Below are 20,322 nucleotides of genomic sequence, written 5' to 3'. Positions count from 1 at the left end.
AAGTTCACTCTTCTCCCCTCCAATCAGACACAAATATACTGTACCCATTCTGTGATCCAACCAAGAAGCTACAATGATTCTAGTGATTTGAAACAGAGGCAGAACAGACTCCACCCTTGTGTGGAACATATTCCTTCCATTCCTGTAGATCATCTGTTACTATCTTTAGATTTTAGAGTAAATATAGAATAGCAGTTTCCACAATATTAGAGTTCTGTAGTTCTGAGAGCATGATTTTTAGCTCTCTTTTTTGGAATATTCCAAATAAAGAATGTCTTCACACAGTCAGATGTCTCTACAGAACAAAATAAATAGACATTCTTTGTTCTCTTGAGATGAAGACCATGTATATTATTAACTGGGTGTATCGGGAGTTCCTGTATATTTCTGTGGTTGACTACGCTCTTAAATTTGAACATTTCACCTTGAAAGTTTGACCTTGTTTTCCGTCTCTCATTCTCTGTTTCTCATTCTCTTTCTAACAGAGAAAATGTGACCAGTACTGGCCTGTTGAAGGTAGTGAAGAATATGGGAACTTCTTGGTTACTCAGAAGAGTGTTCATGTACTTGCCTATTACACAGTGAGGAATTTTACTGTTAGAAACATCAAGGTCAAAAAGGTTTGTGGCATCCTGAAAGCATAACTGGGTCAAAAGGAAGTGCTGAAAGTTGCTCAGAATATTTTAAAACAGTTGACAGATCTTTTCCACTGCAGAGGTAAAGCTGAATCGTGTAGGTCTCAGCCAGCCAAGATGCTCATCAACTTCAGAGTTAATTTGGCTTGATCAGCTGGTGGAGGACATAACTGGCCTGTGGTGGTGTGATGCAGAGAAAAGATTATGATTACATGAGACAGCTGATGTGGACTTTGCCTTCCTGATGAGCAGGAAGATGAGTTCTCAAAATGACAGCAACTAGTGGAACATATGGGATGATTTAAGTCATCCACTTATGAATTTTCCTTTTGTAGGACTGAATTTTTAACCCCCTTGTGAAACAGGTGGATAATTCCCTTTTTGATCAGTAAAGCTGGATTAAATGATTTCTACCTTTTCTGTCCACCTGACAGAAGCAGAGTGGCAGAAATAATCTTAAGAACAGCTGTAGTTTGTAATCCTTCCAGTGCTCTTAGTCTTTCACTATGTCTTTCTAAGGGGCAATGCCAAGTCACTTTTCTATTTAGCACTAATAGAAGCACCTGCCCTTCCTGTTATCTTTGAAAAATGGAGTATTCAGCACTTTGGCATGTTTGGCTTACTTTTAATAAAATAGAGACTATACTAATTTAAGCAAAGAACTATTAGTTACATAAATAAAATTATGAAAAATAATGTCTTTTAAATGTGGGGTACTTATTCATGGTATTATTTTTATATTGCAGGGTTCCCAGAAAGGGAGGTCTAGTGGACGTGTAGTTACTCAGTACCATTATACCCAGTGGCCTGACATGGGCGTTCCAGAATACACGCTACCAGTGCTCACCTTTGTGCGGAAGGCATCGCATGCCAAGCGTCATGCTGTTGGGCCTGTTGTGGTTCATTGCAGGTGTGGTCTTTACTGTAGTAAAGTTCATTCCACTTTTGCTTTGCAGAAAAAATGAATTTTCAGTGGCGGGTTAAGCAAACCTTCACCCATATTTAACAATTGCTGATGGAGGAGGATTAATTTCTTGGCTGATATTTCTATCTTTGGTAAGGCCAACTAATCGATCAGCTGTCTGTGCCACTTTACAAATCTCCATAATGGATATAAACAAGATGATGCTTCTCTGCAAAAAAATGCTTTTCTTTTTGCTTTCTTGCACACTTCTACTCTATTCTCTTGACTGCTCTGAGCTTACCATGTACAGTACAGTATAGCAGTAATTGTTTCATTTCTGCAAATATACATATTGTTAGGATATTTTTGGCTCATGCTTTCTTTGGTGCAGGGATACTCTATAATCCTAAGAGGAGCTCTGTGCACAAAAGAAGATTCACTGTATTCCTGGCTGAACTGCAACTCTGCCGTTTTTAACATTGTTCTGTGCTCTAGCGTTCATTTGCAATGGAGGAGCATTCTGGGGAATGGTTTGAGGTCTGCATGTGCTGCAGCGTGCAGGCAGGTGTTCTGTCAGTGCTCATTAAACCTGGGCAACCCAGGGAAAATTGGTTAAAAATGGCTTGTAGGGCCTGGAATGACTTCACAATGCCCGTGAAGGACCGGGTTATTGTAAAATATATAAGCAGGTTCTGGTTTTCCACTGTAGTACCTCACCTTTGATGGAACATTTGGAAAGAGAACCTCCTCATGAATTCTGTCCTTCTGGAGCTGACTCTGGGGAAGCCAACAGGTAAAGTCACCTCACAAATGCTGAAAATGAAGATATTTTATTTCTGAGATGATCTAATATGACTGAAATCTATTTTTAGCTTGAAAAATGAGCTTTCCACATTTTGGTTAGTCTGCTGTATTTGCACCCTGCCTTTTCTTGGGAAGTTCAAAAGAAGAGCTTCCCTAACAGCCTGTGATCTATGCCAGTGGGCTGAGAGATCAGTAACACGATATAAATCAAGTAAATTGTTTTTTTTTAAACAGTGAACAGTGGTAAGTTGTATGGCTTCAGTCAGACTTCTCCATTGGGTCATAGATTTAACTCAAATACTTATGTTATTAGACAATTTTATAAGTCTTTTAAGTTCACTTGTCACTGTGGACTGTGGAATTTCAGAGGAATCTAATACCAGAAGTATAACTTTTACTTATCTTTACAGGCTATATGGAGGACAAATATGAGGACTTCATGACACTTTATGTAGTTACTTTGTGTTTTGATACATTTTATGTTTTGCCTTTGCCTTTTCTAACAAGTACAGATGGTACCTAGTAATCTTTGTAATTTTGTGTGTGCAATAGTGTGTCAATAACCTGGACTTTTCCACTTTATATTGTGTTTACTTAGACAATGGCTTGCAGATGATCTGAGCTCACTCTAGCCATGCTTTGTGCCACCTCTGAACAAGAACTGAGGTGGCTGCATTAGCATGGACAGACTGAGTTTGAATCTGCTTCTAAAGGACCAGGTAGACCAATCATAGTGTTGCTGCCAAGTTTTATGTACCAACACACATAGCATTTCCACATAACATTACAGGGAAATTACAACTGTCTAATTCCCATGTGTGACCACATAACAAAAAATTATCTCTTGAGTTAATACTTCTGACCCACAGTTGTTTGTTAAGTCTATATTCTAGAGTCAGACTTCATAACAGGACTGAATGTTTTAATACAACATGGCTCCAAATGTTTGGGGTTTTGTTGATTTTTTTGCTGGCATTTCTCAGAGGCAAGTTCTTCTCTCAATGCAGAGATACTTAGGATACAGAGCTTTCCACATCCGAGGGTTTCCCACACAGCGGCAAAATCTGACTCTGGCATAAAATAGTGCCAATACTGGACACCAATTGTTGATTAACCCTTTTTTCTTCCACGGCTTCTCTCTTTAAGAAAGGTCTCAACTGTTGCTTTCCCTAGTTTACATGTTTGAAGAGTAATAAGCTTTTTCTTTTACAGATGTATCTTCTGCAGCTCTGCCACTTCCTAGGATTTTCCTCAGTCCAGTATCTTTGAAAGCTCCATAGGCACTATCTGTAAGGGGGGGCATAATGCAGCTTGCCCTTTGAAGTGGCATGTGTTTCAGCATAGAAGAACTTGGACACATTATGTGCCCAAATGCTGACGTATGCCACACTTTCTAACTGGCTCAATATCTTTGACAAAGTTCTATAGGGATCAAAAGTAACAGCAGTCTAAAAATTGTAGTCTAATAGGAAACCATTTAGTTCTATTGCAATTGATACTTTAGGAAAAAAATGGTTTAAAAATGACCTTTAGACCCATTATTACATAAAGAAAAAAAATAATGAGGAAAGATTTTTCTTCATTACTAACCTTGAAGTTTTAATAAAGTAATATATTCGTATAGCAATCTAATTTATAGAGGAAGGCCTTCCCCACACACTAATTTGTTGAAAAAGCTATATATAAGAAACAATTCTCTTCATGGTTGTTTTACTTCAGACTTAAGAATGTTTTTTTGTTTTATAGTGCTGGTGTTGGAAGGACAGGCACATACATAGTATTAGACAGTATGCTGCAGCAAATTCAGCATGAAGGGACAGTCAACATTTTTGGATTCTTAAAACACATACGTACCCAAAGGAACTACTTGGTGCAAACTGAGGTAAGACTAAAATATATTTAGTGAAAATATTACTTTCCATAATTCTATTTGCAGTAGCAGAGATGATACAATCTTCTTGTTGGTGCCACCAGGCAGAATGTCAACCAATCACCAGACCGGACTTTCCTGTTTTCTTCTCCTTTTTCTATAGTGCAATCCTCCTAATCTCACTGAAAGCAAATGACCTATCTGTGGGCTCTTGACGCTTTATTAGAGAGGAATGAGAAAAGATAAAGTCTGTATAAATCATGCTTCCCACAGTAGCAATTTCAGCAGCACGTGCATTTTTGTTATAGTCCATTTTTAAGGAAACATCATGTTTTAGGAATCTTCCCTGACTCAGATCTAACAGTTGATAGCAGACAATAGTAAGCAGGAAGAAAAGCTGTTTTACGCAAAGGTTATATACAACTGTTTTAAACAGAAGATTATATATAGAATGGTAAAAGACCAGAAAGAAACGATAAAGGCAACAGCAGGGCATTGGAAAGCCTATTTCAAATTTCAAGAATGGGGTTAATTCCCTGGTGCCTTTCAATAGAGGAAGAGGTAATCAACAGCAGCATGAGCACTTGTTCAAAAGCATGTGAGAGAGAAAATGGAAGATAGCAGTAGGAACTGGGAGTGGTCACTTTATTGCAATGAAGAGAGGCATAAATAAGAAGCTGACCTGGAAATTTGATTCAAGGCTATCATATCACATGTACATTGCATGTGTAGTTCGGTTGCACTTGTAAATATGTACTGTCATTACAGAGGTGTAACCTTTACTGTAGATGACCACATTTTAGAGAACTCTACTATCAAAGCAAACTGCAAAGAAATATTGACTCAGTCAGTCAGAAGCGGCAGCTTAGCCAAAGAAGATGCCCAGGAAAAATACAAAAATAATTAGAGCTCAGATGTTTGGTTTTATTTTACTAGGAGCAATACATCTTTATTCATGATGCACTGGTCGAAGCAATACTCAGTAAAGAAACAGAAGTCCTTGAGACTCACATTCATGCCTATGTTAATTCTCTCTTGATACCTGGACCAACAGGAAAGACCAGACTGGAGAAACAATTCAAGGTGAGCTTTCTGAGATATTAATATGAAAATCTTTTGACTTGTGAACATTCTCAAACTGAGAATCATCTTTCTCTGTCTATAATTTAACTGCTGAACCTGGATTCAGAGTACTTTTACAAATGCATGCAGTCAGTTGGGATGAAAAGAATTATTTACTTAACAGGATTTTTTTTTATTTCTTTCTAAAAACAAGAGCATAAGAAACAGCCTAGTAAGTAGATACTGGATAAAACTACTACATACCTTTGCATGAAGATCCCCAAAGGCAACATAACTGTCTGGAAAGGTGTCATTCTGACAGAAAACATCATATTCTATGTTGGTCAATCAACATAGTCCCCTCAATGTACAGCAATAGCTGTAGAGGTAGACAGCAGGCAATAAATAAACACTTCAGTGTTTGTATCTATGAGATTGATGTGTACGTGCCAATGATTTTCAGCCATCCAGAGAAAGACCAGAGGTCAGAAGCTGGGCAGATAACAACTCAGAACCTAGGAGAGAAACAGTACATTGACTCACGGGGAGAATGGGAAATCTAGCTAGCTCACTGGGGTGATTTAAGAAATAAAGATGGAAAATCCTACCTTTTCAGATGAATTTGAATTCAGGGAGGTAAAACACAGTTAATTTTTTTCTGTATTTTGTGGCATGACAGGCCTTTCTTTTCCTTAAATTACTAGGAAGTTACTTGTTAGAAGCTTTGTCTCTAAATATTTTAATTCTGATAAGAAATGTTTGAGTAACATATATTCTTCCCACAATTAACTACTGGATCACAAATAAAAAACTCAAGCAAATGAGTCAGTAAATAATGTCAGTAGATAACGAGGCCATGATAAATATTAATATATTTCTTTTCTGAAGCATTTTGGTCACGTAGGCACAGTAACTAATATTTCTTCAAGATAATGATCTACAGAATAGGATCAAAGGATTTCACAGAGTGCTACTGTCTTGGTTTGAAGGATCACACAGTGTTGTACTGTTGGTTGTTTTCTAATGAGAAGCAGGTTCTCCTATCTCAGCCATGGTGTGTTGCCAGGAATAAACATCACACCATTCTTATGCAGGTGAAAGAATAACGTACATAATAATGTGCAGTGTAAGTTGCGGGAGACCTGTAGAGCTCTAATTATGAGAGATTAAATATTACCGGATAGGGGCAGGTCTGCTTCAATCTCATTTTCCTTTGAAAGACAAAATTATTAATGTGTGAATATAAATGTGGAGTATTAGTTTATGTAAAAACTGTTTTGGATGAAAAAAGAAGTCATCTAGTTCATTTTGATGGAAATTCTCTGATTCACTATCTGTTCTTCCAAACCAGTCGTTTTGGGGGCTACCTATGATTAGACCAAAATATCACAGAAAAGTCTTTTGAATTCTTTTGAACATTCTGATTAATCAGCTGATTTTACTAGCAATCAGAAAACTAAAAACTAGGAAACACCTGATTTTCAAACTTACTTCATCTCAGGCATGGTCATTGTGACATACATACTCATTCCTTCTCACACTTGTCTGTCTGAATTGTGTTAGTCGAAACAAGTAGGTTAATACGACCTCCATTTCCATCTTGTATTGCTCTCAGATCTGGAGAGAAAATCAGAAAACTCGTGACTGGGTTACCCAGAGCTGCGTCACATCATCTGCACTGCCTGGGTAACAATGCAGATTTTTCTGCACTCAATTTAGACAAGTTATTTACTGTTTGAGAAAACTGTTTAACACAAACAGCTGTGCAGGCACAATGGAAGAATTGACACTGGGGTGGCTACCAGCAGTGAGGGGCTGGACGTGGGAACAACTTGAACTGGCAATTCGTCAAGTGTCTCTCACCGAGGGACCGAGAATCATTTGAACTGCTGTAACAGCAAAGAGAAAGGACTCTGATGACAAGCTCACTGATTTAGTGAGATAACTAGATGCCTAAATTTAAGCATTGCAGCTGACCTGCCATATGCATACCCTTCTCTTCAAGGCAGCTAATGAGAGAATGGAATGGTTCTTGTGCAGTGATTTGATTTTTTTTAACTTCCTTGTTTCAGTTGCTGAGCCAATCTAACATACAGCAGTGTGATTATTCCACTGCACTCAAACAGTGTAACAGAGAAAAGAACAGGACTTCCTCCATCATTCCTGGTAAGCTGGTTCAAATAGGTGGCTTCTTCGGTGGCAAAGTTTTTATGAATAGTCAATCATTTAACTGTTCCTCAGCAGGATCTGAGGATTTCTGCATTGGTGTGGGGCAATGAGTACCTAAGTTTTGTAAAGAACTTTTAGTGAAGAAATGAGTGGCTAAGTAGCCACACTGAAGAAAATGAAAAAGATGGCTGGTTAGCACTTCATCCAGATTGATGGATCTTAGTTTTGTTAACATTACTATAATACATGAGATATTGCTCAAATATATGTGTTATTCAATAAGCAGACTAGTTCATGACTTTTTTTACAGTGGAAAGGTCTCGAGTTGGTATCTCGTCACTCACTGGTGAAGGGACAGACTACATCAATGCTTCCTATATCATGGTAGGTCAGTCAACTGTGCTGATGAAAAATGCTGTGCCCCACTGTATGGCTGTTTTCAGAGCTGCCAAGGATCCATGTTATAGTGACATAATTCTAATTTTGAAAGCTCTTTGCAAACTTTTGTCCATTATTTGTTCTTTACCTTCTCACTGGAATTACTATGACTGTTATTACTCTTTTAAAGTCCATTTAAGTGTATGTCTGTAGAACCAGAAATCCCATCACAGTTTTAAAAACTAGTGAAGCCAGGTATCACCTACGGAAGGATCTTCTGAAAGTAACTAGCTAGTGTTAACTAACAAGTTACTTTTTAATAGTTATGCCATGAAACCAAGCTTCCTTCCCACCTCATTTTACAGATGTGCCTGCTTGCAGATATCTAAAATGGCTTTTGCAACTGGCAGAGCTCAGACACCATAGGTCATCATCTTTTCATCATTATCTTTCTTACTCTGCGGGTTTCCTTCAACTCTTTCCCCCTCATTAGACGAAGGAAGGAGTAAAGGCTGTCTTTTACACTGAAAATGTCCATTCAAGAAAGAGAGGGGAGAGCTCTCTGCAATGCTATTTATGCGTGATATTTCATCAGATGCATGAGTGCAAAGGAGATATCTTTCATGGATAGAAGTTGTCTGTGACATTTATACAAATGAAAAAGCTTCCTGGGATTTTTTTTCAGATCTTTCAAGAGATTTTCTTTTATTTGTTTCATGTCATAATCTCTAGGATGTTCTTCTGGGTATTTTCATTCTGAGTTGACTGTTCAGTGTCAATTCTCCATTGATTTCTTCTGTATTTTTTGTTTGATTGCTTGAATTTTTCCAAGTTTTAAAAGTTATTTCAGTGTAATTGGTTTTATTCTGTTTATCTGGAAAATATTGTGATGGCAGTTATCTTTTCTGTAAAAGATGCTTTTTGGCATCATTCTGGAATTTATTTTTTAGAAGTTTCCTTTAAATGTTGAAAGCTGGACATCAACTCTGAATCTGATGGCGGTCTTTTTGCAGGGTTATTATCAAAGTAATGAATTCATTATTACCCAGCATCCCTTACTACACACTATCAAGGATTTCTGGAGAATGATATGGGACCATAATGCCCAACTGATAGTCATGCTTCCTGACAGCCAGAATATGGTAAGAGTCATGGCTGATTGCTATAGTTTTGTATATGAATTTTATTAGTATTACCATTTTAAAATATGTAAAACATGAGATAAAATGTCTGAGATTTTTTCCAAAATTAAAAATTAATAATACTGTACTGAGTGCAAAATACTCAAAGTCATCTGGTTGATCTCGAGATCTTCATCTGGGAAGATTTCAGCTGGAATGGGAAGATATTTCATAATTCCTTTATCATCTATAAAAAGGGTCAAATAGCAGGAGTCATCCTTGGCAAATCTAGTTTTACTCCAAGACTTTTACTTTAGTTGTAAAATGGTTCCCTCAGTTATTATTAGGTAAGGGAGGAATATGATGTTGTTTCTCTATCTCATCTCCTAAAGTTGCAATTAAGTTTTTTTCTTTTTTTTTTTCAGCTGGAATTTATCTGACTATAAACAAAGAAAAAAACTCAATTGTGGATACTGTATGCATAATTTAATAAATAATGTATGTGCTTTTCAGTTACTAGATATATAGCCATAAAAATATCTAAGAGTTTTTAGGTTGGTACTTACAGAAATTTTGAGACATGTTTGGTGATGAGTTTGGAGGAGGGCTATACAAATGCTTTGGAAAGTGCTGCATGATTGGAAAAATAAGGGCAGCCAAGACAATTTGTATTTTTGTCTCCTCATTGAGCACATTATGAATGTTACACATCCTACAAAAGAGATAGATAGGTTTTTAAGTTAGTCTTAGCAGTAGGGAAGCTGTCTGAAAATCATCAATCACTTCAGACATTTGTAATCCCACTCAAATTTTGATTTGTCAATTTAAATCTAGTTGGGTGCACTGATTATGTACCTGGCACATTATATATTATGTTGGATTAAGTTTTATTTTTATATCTGAAAATGACTTTGTTTTTCTTCCTTGAGGCTGAAGATGAGTTTGTTTATTGGCCAAACAAAGATGAGCCAATAAACTGTGAGAGTTTTAAAGTTACTATGATTGCTGAAGAACACAAATGTCTGTCTAACGAAGAAAAGCTCATTATCCAAGACTTTATTTTAGAAGCTACACAGGTAACACTGTCATAAACCTTGTAACTCTCTGGCTTTGATTTTTTTAAAGGTAACACCTACATTTTGCTACATTTTCTATGGTAAATGTGAGAGAAATGAGGGCGCCAAGATAGAGCGTGAAAAAAGGGAAAGTGAAGCCTGCAGTTGCCAAGCTCAGAATTAGGGAGCTTCTGGGTGTGCTGTCTGCAAGGAAAGGGCAGGGGCTGGCAGGGCATGCGGGGCCAAATATTACTGTAAAACTTTAGCATTACTGATGGGAAGCGGTGCTTTCGTCTTTTCTACCCCTTCAGCATAGGAAGCGTGCACAGCTGTCTCTGTACTGCGCTGCACTTACCGGAGCAGGACTTTGGGTGTTGGGGCACCTTGTTGCTGTTTCTCAAAAGAAGGGAATGGGAGTGTTTTGGAGGGCTTGTAGCCTGTTGGTCCACAAGTGGACCAGATCTGGAAGGCTGAGTCCTGATGAGACCCTAATCTTGAAAAAAAATAATATTTTTGTTAAAAATATTTTTGAGGGTCCCTAGGAGCTCTGGTGTTTTTAAATAGTGCCTTAGAAATGAAAAGGTCGTTTTTTCCCTTCTTCTTGCTTTTAAAATGTTAAGCACTAGTTATGTTCTTTTCTTGTTTTTCCACTCTTTTAGGATGACTATGTACTCGAAGTAAGGCATTTTCAGTGTCCAAAATGGCCAAATCCTGATAGTCCTATTAGCAAAACTTTTGAACTGATCAGCATCATCAAAGACGAAACATCCAACCGTGATGGACCGATGATTGTACATGATGAGTAAGAAGTGCAGCTTTCAATTTCTTTTGATGGTACTCTCTAGAGCCACATTTGCTGCTCATTTAGAATGAGAGTCACTGAGACAAGGCAGAAAGTCTGCACCTCACAATCACTCTGCTGCTTCTGTTTCAACTGCATCAAGAGACACATTTGGGTTTAGTAACACACTGAATGTTCTTTTTTTCAGTCGATCCTTTTTGATACTTTGGATCATTACTGAGTTGGGCGCTGGAGAGTTGGGTGCTGGAGATTAAAGCAATCAGGGTTTCATTCTTTCTTATTGAAAGAAATAAGACTATTTAGCTGAGGACCTGCCCCAGCTGTTTAACAATGACTGAAAATATTGTAAATGGGCCATAAAGCCTTCATGATTCTCTTAGTATGTGATTGTGGGAAAACATCTCTAAAACTGAGTTTTAAAGACTCCTCAGAAGCTGTAGCCAAATACTGTGAAGGTCGTGTTAAGTAAGGCACTGCTGTGCAGCCTTGTTTCAGAAAGTTATAAAGATCACATCATGGAAATTCATCTTACCTATTTATCCTAGCCCTAGTATTTTTCCAGCTGTGGGAATCTGACCCAGTTTATAGACTTTAATTTGTGTTTTTATTCCTTTCCAAAGGCATGGAGGGGTGACAGCAGGTACTTTCTGTGCACTAACAACACTCATGCATCAGCTAGAAAATGAGAACTCTGTGGATGTTTACCAGGTAGCTAAGATGATAAATTTGATGAGGCCTGGAGTCTTCACAGATATCGTAAGTAATAAGCAAAATATGTACATATTTCTTTTTTATTATGTGCAATATTATTAACGTGCTTAGGTGCTAAGGCAACTTTATTACACCGCTCATGAGTTAGTTTCTTCATGAGTTAATCGGAACCGTTTTCCAGGAGTGCTATAGTGGACCTATAGCTAATTCCAAAATAAAGTGTTTCCCATGAAAAACTACTTAGTGGGCTTATTCGAAATGTGCAGAACTGCCACCATGATAACAAGTCTGTACTATGGCATATAAATAATGATTTTAATTAATCAAGAAATAAATTTGTATTCTGAGTAGACCCTGAAGCAGTTACTCTAGTTCTCCAGTGCAGGACTGACTTTGAACTTTCATGATCTATTGAATGATCACTTGACACCAGTGTCACTATACTTACAAAAGGGAAAAACTAAAAAAAAAAAAAACAATACTGTAGCAAATTAGAATTACCCATGTAAGTCTGTACCATAAAGATGAATGCGCATTACAGAAATTATGAATCCTGCCCATGGTCATACCTCTGCTAATCTAAGTACTGAAGAGTTAAAACGGGTGTAATAAAAAGTACACTTGAACAGTAAAACATTAGGGAGAGGATTGCTGTATTTCTGACAGGAAGGACAAGATGTGACAGAAATGACAGTCTTTCATATATGACACGTTCTTGTCATATTCAAGGCATATGACATATTCAAGGCAAAAAAAGACAAACAGATCAAATAGCCTTAATCTTGACCCCATTCCAAGAATGGGTCCTTTGCCATTGATTTTAGTCAGGTGTGTCTACCCCTTCCCCAGGGCAGCCAGCCCAGACTGAGGCACCCAGCAGACAGCTCTGTGTGGTGAGAGCTCTTCCCACCTCAGCTGCACCAGCACGTCTCTCACCTCTCTTGTCCTAGATGCCTCCAGGAAAGGCCTGGGCCCTTTAGCTCAAATTTCCAGTTTCCCATCTGTTCCAGGTACAGAGTTTCCAGCTCCCTGCTCTTTCCCCTGCAGATCTCTGAGTCCATACTAATACTCCAGCTCCAAATCTCCTCCACTCTGTTTAGTCTGTCTTACTGCTGTCCACTCCTTCCACCCCAAGATTCCTTTATTCTCCTCATGTATCCATTCAGGAATCCAAAACATTCCTCTGCCCTTTCAAATCACCTGCTGTGACCTAGTGCAGCATGCCTTTGCAGCACCTGCTCTCCAGAGATGTTGCCCTACACTGAGCTTCCAGCGTTTCCTCCTCCCCAGCCAGCTCCACCTAGTCTGGCTGGCTTCTGGCCAGTGCTTCTGGCACTTCCCATCTCCTATTGCACCTAGCTGAGACCCCCATTCCAGCTAGGCAAAGGTCTCTTCACTTTATCTTCCCGCACAATCAAGTCTCTCCTACACTTGCCAGAGGTTTCAAAATCATAAGAACAAAATACATTTACCAAAAATGAAAAGGAAAAATAAAGTCTGCCAGGATAGGATTCACTGGATAGAAAATGAGAAGGTATTCAAGGGGAAAAAGTAAACAGATAAGGGAGCCCTAATCCTGACCCCATTCCTTCAGTGGGACCTTTACCATTGACTTAAACAAAGATCAGTTTTAGTCCATATACTTAATGAAATACATTGTTTTTCCTCAACCTAACAAATGTGCACTATGTTCCTTAATTTGTGGTCCACACTGTGTACAGGGGGGAGTGATTAGTCAGAAAATCAACAAATCTACACTATCAGCTGTGGAGGACTCTATGTTACCAGACTGACACATTAGCTATTAACTGAATAACAGTGTGTTAATAAAAATCTAGTGTTATTATTTGTGAGAACACATTGAAAATATCCTCTTTTCTTCTCCAGGAACAGTACCAGTTTCTGTACAAAGCTATTCTCAGCCTCGTTAGCACAAGGCAAGAAGAAAATCCCTCGGCATCTATGGACAGTAATGGCTCAGCTTTACCTGATGGCAATGCAGCTGAAAGTTTGGAATCGTTAGTTTGATTAACCGAGCAAATCAGACAGACCCATACCTGCAACACATCAGTCATACCTGGAGTTTACCATTATTATTTTCAGGTTTATGGTTTGGGGGGGAGGGAGAGAATCATCTCAGTTATTATATATATGATCAGTTCCCATCTTTCATTTAAACAGTTATTTCTGTTGCATATGACTTTACTGCAGAACTTACATCATTAACAATGTGTGCCTTTTCTTGAAAGATTTCTTGTAATATGTTGTTATGTCTGGACTAATTTGATTGACTTTTACAGTGTTTCTAAGAATTGAATTGTGGTATGTTTTTTCAGTATTAGTTTTTGATTTATCTTGATTTAATTTTAACTTAAAACTACTATATTTATAGATGTTAGGGGATTCTCAACTACAGAAATATATGTCATGGTTTTAGTACTCAGTTTATTTGCTGCATTTATACCAACCTTACATTTGCTAGAAATATAACTTTTAATATAGTAGAATGTAAATAAAATACTGTTCTCCATAACATTCAACATTTTAAGACTTCAGTTAGACATTTAGAAGAGTAACCTGATACTTACTGTAAATACTGCTACTTCTATAGTGATTCCATGGACCAAATTTATATTTATAATTGTAGATTTTTATATTTTACTACAGAGTCAGTTTTCTAGTTCTGTGTAATTGCCTTGTTAAAATGATGTAGTCCAGTAAGTTTTTATTTTAACAAAGTCTTCTGATATATAATTGTGCATCTTAAGCAATTAACCTTCATATAGCTGCATGTAATTTTAACTTTTTGTGGGAAATAGAAATCATTTGTTTTGAAATGAGAAGTTTTTATGAGAATAACATCTGTACTTGTCATTGTTAAATTGTTTTTACCTATGGCATTGCAAAAATAAATATAAATATTCCAGTCTGTGCTTAGCAATCTGCCACATACAGTAATCAATCTGCATTGTCATAGGGAAGAGTTTTAACTTACAAAAATATGGACTCAAAGATGACCTGGAGAAGCATATTGTTTCTATGTAAGCCCTGATTTCTGATAATTTTGGAATGCTTTAAATTATATTAGTTATCTCTGTTTCACTTCTACTCATACCTGAGGTGTTCAAGTCAATGCCTGTTTTAACCTTTCCTTGTGGCTCTCCTAGCCTTAGCTGCAGGCTGACAGGCTGTCCCAGACTTCCAACCTGCCTTAATGACCCCTTAGCAAGACTTCTCCATGCTGGTTTTGCTTCAGAATATTCATTCAGTTGATGAGCTCTTTATTGCCTTGTTTTGCAAGGTGAAGGCCATACGCTAGGAAGAAAAAAAAGAGAGAGAGAGAGAGAGAAAAGAAAAAGGAGTAATCTCCATATGGCCAAAAGCAAAAAGTTTCAGCTTGGCCACCCAACTATTTTCTGTAACCTTCCATTCCCAACTGACAAGAAAAGATACTGGATTGTATCTTTAAAGGCTGCAGCGTTTACAGGGATGGAGGAACCTGAAGCGGAGTGACTCTGTTTAAAACTAACACAGACCACGATGCACTTTGGTGCATTTGGTTGCTAAATAAACATGTTGAAAGCAGAATATGGTTCTGGACAAGAAGGCCATGGCAACTGATGGATGGTATCTTAGTTGAAAACCCAGGACATGGGAAAATGAACCTATGCGGGCCTGGAGATTTTTGGTTGACTAATACCCTGCAGCAAGGTTGTGGGGGATCACAGTACACTGCATGTGTCAACGGATAGATGTAGATCCCCTTCAACAGTGTGGGACTTCCTTGAGAGGATATGTGGAATGATAAAGGTAAACAAATACAAGTCTAGAAGAATCTGAAGAGCAACAACTTGAAAAATCCTGATATTGTTGACAAGCTAAGTCAGTGTGAAGAAGACATAATGGCATGTGGATTTAGTTCCTTCTTTTGTCCATTTTTTAATTATACAGATGAAATAATCAAAACTAATGCATATTTTGTCCTATGAAAGTGTGCTGACACTCTTGAATTGAATGTTCTTCAATTCTGTTTTTACATTTGACTGCTTCTCTTAATAATCATAGCTATGTGGTCTTGGATGTTAAGGAGTGGCTGAACCTATTAGACTTTGGGACCTGGAAGCTTTCTCCTTCTAAGTCCACCAGAGCTGAATCCAGATTTTCGCTGTCTCAATCCAGTGGATGTGGCTGGTGCTGTTCCTCTTTGCTGGTCCAGCCAGAAGCCAGACTGAGCATATGTTCAACAGAGGGAGATGCACAGGCACGTACCACAAACACACACACACACGCACGCACACACTTGGCCACACAGACCAACACACAGAGCGGTGGCTTTATCAGCATCCAATAACCAAGAACAGCACTCACCTAAGCATGAACACAAGTGACCTGATCCCGTTCTTCCTCTCCAGCTGATCAGGACTGAAGTTCAGTAGTGAAACACACATATGCATGTGCATGTGTGCACACTCCAGATTCACAAGCACACCAGTCATGGGTCCCTTGCGTGCTGCTACAGACTCCCTGTAATATCTGTGCTTGGATCTCTAGGCCCTCATAAGCTCAGACCTTGAGTATTTCTAGATGTGGGTCTCCTCCTTCCTGCTAGATAGTCCAGCTTGACGTTTGCTAGTGCATTGCACGTACACACACACACACACACGCACGCACGCACATCCCCCCTGTAGCTGGCCCTGCACACACGTGTAACCAAGGGCTGGCCTCCAGACCTACAGTCCCCTATTATCTTTCTCCAGTTGCTCATGCCCATACCTGTCACCACCAACACACATACACACACAAAATAGAGAGTAATATCACATAGCAAATAATTAGAAACAGGATTCATTACACCAAAGACAGTTAGAAAAGGGTTTTAATAAGAAGGCAGAAGAGACTGCAGTGATCAGGCACAGGGTACAGACCAGCCACCCGCTTACTTGTGAGCAGGCCCTTTTACTCCCTCCTCTCTCCATTTTCCCATGTTTGTTCTTTCCCCATCCATGGTGATCCCTCTGTTTCTCCACTCTGGTTTCCTTATTTCCTCCCAGATAAACAACCTGCCCCTCATTACTTTTTCCTCAGTAATTCCAGTTTTGCTTTCTCTGTACCCAAAGTTGTTTTTCTCTGACCATCACTTAGATTTCTGCTGGCCTTGCGAGTGCTTCTACTCCAAAAGGTCTCCAGTTCTTCCCTCCAATTGTCTGTGAAGTCTGACGATCTCTCAGCTAACTCCCCCTTAGCCCTCTGTGAAATGTGACCCACCTTCATTGCTACATCTGTAACATTTGTCAGCTTCTCACCCTTACTTGTTTTGTTCAGCAGTTTCTCATGTCATGCCCAGCAGTTTCATGGGATCTGTTCAGTCAGCTTAACCTCAGGCCAAGGACTAGTTATCTGCATGTAAATTTTAACACCTGCCTCTCAAAGCCCATAACAAATTGATTGAATAATTCTGATAGAAATGGAGGAATCTCCTTTTCTGAGCTGAGACATCTCTGTTTAGGCTCTACAAGTTTCTTCCTGTGATACTTGTCATACCTTCACACTCGCTAATTCTAGACTCCGGGAAGAATAGGACTGAGAGATGGTTTCTAAGTGCAAGTGTCCACTATGCTGACTTATAGTGAAGCCTTAGACAAGTTAAACATCTTTGAAAAATGAGATCAGGATCTTTTGTGCTAGCTTGTGTAATATTTTTGTTATTTTGGGGGTGGTAAGAGTTACAAACGTACAGAACCTGCCCCAAAAATATGTAGATTTTTATAACCTTGTATTCTTATATATACAGATTCTTCCCAACATTCAAGCAGTAAACTGAACTTTGAGCAAGCCAGTATGTTCTTTTTTCCCAGTGGCCTGGGGATTACTTGCTCCTTCTTCTTAGGTACTCAAGTGACTAAACCCTTTGACTTGCATATTTAGTTTAACAAGGTCAGAAATACTATCTAATTCTCTCCTCTTTTGTTCCAAAAACATAGTATGTATTCAGACACAATAATTTTTGCTTTCTTTATCTCTAGAGGTTCATGTAAGAAAGAGGTTAATTTCAATCCAATCTTATGGCCATTTCCAAACCATATTTCATAATCTTCTTACTTATTCTTCTGCTCTTCACCATAGCATTAGCACGTAACGTAAGAATCTGTAATGCTTGTCTGCTACTTCTCCAGCTTTTTCTTTAGGAAAACTGTAGTCTTTTACAACTTTATGCTTTTTTCTTCTGACAACTTCTATTAATATATTTTGCAGTTACATATAGTCGTATATACAGAGTAGTGTTTAGGCCAATAAATTTTGTCATGTGTTTCAAGCCTATATGGAGCAAAAGCAAAAAAACCTTCAAATCTTCCTTTCTAAAATCCCATCTTGATATAACTGTTCCTTTCAACCTAAACTGTTTTGCAGACATTTTAAAATGATAATCCAAGGAATCAGCTGTTGTTCAAGGTTTCTTCCAGAGATGTTTGTAATCACATTCATCATCTTAGCATGCTGAGGAGTTATTTAAAACATAAGTGCTTAAGATAATCTCTTTACCAACACATATTGGTTCTGATCTGGAAAAAAAAATTAAGAATCATAAAAAAATCTTCTATAATCTTCAACCTGTGATGGATTACAGATTTTAATAAATGCGTGTCAGTTCCTCTCTCAGACAAACGCCATATTCTAATTAATTTTTTCTTGTAATCCAAGCTACAGACTCAAAAGACATACACCCTGCCTTTTCAAACTGGGTCAAGTGTGGAAAAGATGCTATCTATCTCCTGCAAGAAGTAGGCTATTAATAAATAATATCAGTTTAAGACTTTTTTCTTTTAAATATAGCAACAAGTCTTGTGTCACATAGGAAAAAAATGAATGTGCTTCCTCCTAAGAAACAGTAAGTAGAGAAGGAGTTTTAAAAAATAAACAAACCATAAAATCTTAACTAGTTTAGTAAAGTAACCAACTTTTTAAAAATATAGAAATGGTGTTGTGATTTAATATCTAAGGAAAAGCTTTACAAAAGTCAGTAAGAAATGATTAATAGAAGTTACAGATTTATCATTATCAGTACAATAGTATATTAGTTAAAGACTTTGGTAAGAGCTTTGCAAATTATTTCACTAAACTAGTTATTGATGTGTTTAAAAACTGGTTGTCCAGCATGGTTCATTATAATGTCTAGGATGATACAAAACCAGGTGGACTGAAATTTTCTGTGGAAAATATTTCAACATGAGTTTGGCAGGATTAAACTCACTCCTGGTATTCATTTTCAAGGAAAAACAAAGCTGGAGGTGGGGAGAAGATGAGTCATGTTGTCTTGTTGTGGTTAAAGAAGGAAACAAAACCCAAATTACTACAGCAAGTCTAAGATGTCCCAGTACCCTGTCACTGAAGCCACAGCTTGGGATTTGCCACTGGGCACAAGCGTTCATGGTGGGATTCACTTCTATGCCTGGATCACAGCATGGACACGTTTGGCTCTGGATGCTGTTCTCACTACAGCACCCTGTGCCATGAGAAGACAATAGCCAATGGGCTGTAGATGCCACCACCATTGGGCATGGTCCACACTGGACCCTCAGGCCTTGGTAGGACTTCCTAGAGCTGTCCCTCCAGCCACCAAGCTGCAAGCCAGCATTTCAGAGAGCACCAACTATTTTCCTCTTGCTGTACACAGGCTCGTAGAGTGTCCTTTCCTGTAGCATGTGAGGGAATAGTGCATTAGTGACATGCCAGGAATTACGACAGGCATTTCACATTCTATAATGGGCAAAAGGATAAGGCATCTAGAATGCATTTTCCAACAATACTCCATCAGATGCGAGTGCAATGGCACCTGGTACATCTCCTGTCTCCCACTTTTCTAGCATCTTTTACTGCCAGCCTGGACGAACCTGTGCTGCATGGGCACCTCTGCTTACATTTCTACTTGGTCGCTACTATCCAACCTCAGCCCTCAGAAGATTGAGGTAGGTAAAGCACTGCCACTGTCTCAGGCTGCTGAGGTATCTGCCAACTTTGTCATATTTCTCAAGCAAATGGAGGAACAAAGGTGTCTAAGGTGCCAATAGGTGTCTAAATTAAAAAAGCTTATATAGCATTAAGAATGATAGATGGGAGAACAAAAGGAAAAACATAGCAGATGGCACATGGAAAAGGTCACATTCTTAGTTTTCAATACTTCTCTGTAGCAGTAGGTTAAGGTTTGACTATATATTTCTGTTTCACAGGTTTGTATGTGATTAGATAAGGCAGTTTTAAAGGAGCAAGAGGGGAGAGAAGGGTCTCTCAGCACATTTGGCCATATCTCCTCTACCTTTCCTCTTTTTTCAGTTATGCTCTTGTCTTTTTAGAGCACAAGAGTGAAAATAAATGAAACCTTCTGGATTACTGAATTCATTCCTTTGTTTCAGCAAACAGTTATATCTTGTGATCTTAGAATTAGCCACACTTCATTTGAGAGGGTCTGATTTGCCTTGATAAATTCTGCTGGACAATCATTCGTAAACTTCTTTCTCCCCCCCCCCCCCACCCCTTTTGTTATATTTCCAGCCTAATCACCATCACTTTACCCCATACTGTCTTGATCCAGATTTTTTCCCCTTAAACAGCTGTTGAGCTCATCCTCTTGTCTGGCAGTCAGTTACATTTTTGTGCTCCAGTCCCTGCTAAAGGATGTAATTCTTGTCTGCTGGAATATCTGAGGGCTGAAGGAGAGTAAAATAGCAGTGCAAGGAAGGCAGAGGCTGTTTGAGTTAACCTGGCCCATGCACCTTCTTAACTTAGAAAGAAATAAGGATCTTATCTGTCAGAGAG

At 38.4% G+C, this 20,322-nt stretch overlaps 1 protein-coding gene across 1 annotated transcript in view; it reads left to right on the top strand.

Moving 5' to 3' along the window:
- The window catches only part of PTPRZ1 (protein tyrosine phosphatase receptor type Z1), a 102,726-nt gene extending 88,922 nt beyond the window's left edge, over positions 1-13,804 (top strand). The window contains exons 20-31 of the mRNA XM_062592002.1: positions 486-620; positions 1,382-1,545; positions 2,249-2,332; positions 4,090-4,225; positions 5,150-5,296; positions 7,348-7,441; positions 7,755-7,828; positions 8,836-8,964; positions 9,873-10,019; positions 10,658-10,800; positions 11,421-11,556; positions 13,399-13,804. Of these exons, the coding sequence (XP_062447986.1) occupies positions 486-620; positions 1,382-1,545; positions 2,249-2,332; positions 4,090-4,225; positions 5,150-5,296; positions 7,348-7,441; positions 7,755-7,828; positions 8,836-8,964; positions 9,873-10,019; positions 10,658-10,800; positions 11,421-11,556; positions 13,399-13,539 (1,530 nt within the window). The 3' untranslated portion in view covers positions 13,540-13,804. The remainder of the gene's footprint in view (positions 1-485; positions 621-1,381; positions 1,546-2,248; positions 2,333-4,089; positions 4,226-5,149; positions 5,297-7,347; positions 7,442-7,754; positions 7,829-8,835; positions 8,965-9,872; positions 10,020-10,657; positions 10,801-11,420; positions 11,557-13,398) is intronic.
- The last annotated feature ends 6,518 nt before the right edge of the window (positions 13,805-20,322 follow it).

This window comes from Rhea pennata, chromosome 1 (assembly GCF_028389875.1).
Source record: "Rhea pennata isolate bPtePen1 chromosome 1, bPtePen1.pri, whole genome shotgun sequence".
Taxonomy (NCBI): Eukaryota; Metazoa; Chordata; class Aves; order Rheiformes; family Rheidae; genus Rhea; species Rhea pennata.
The sequence above is the reverse complement of the archived record's forward strand: the minus strand, read 5'-3'. Positions and strand labels throughout refer to the sequence as shown.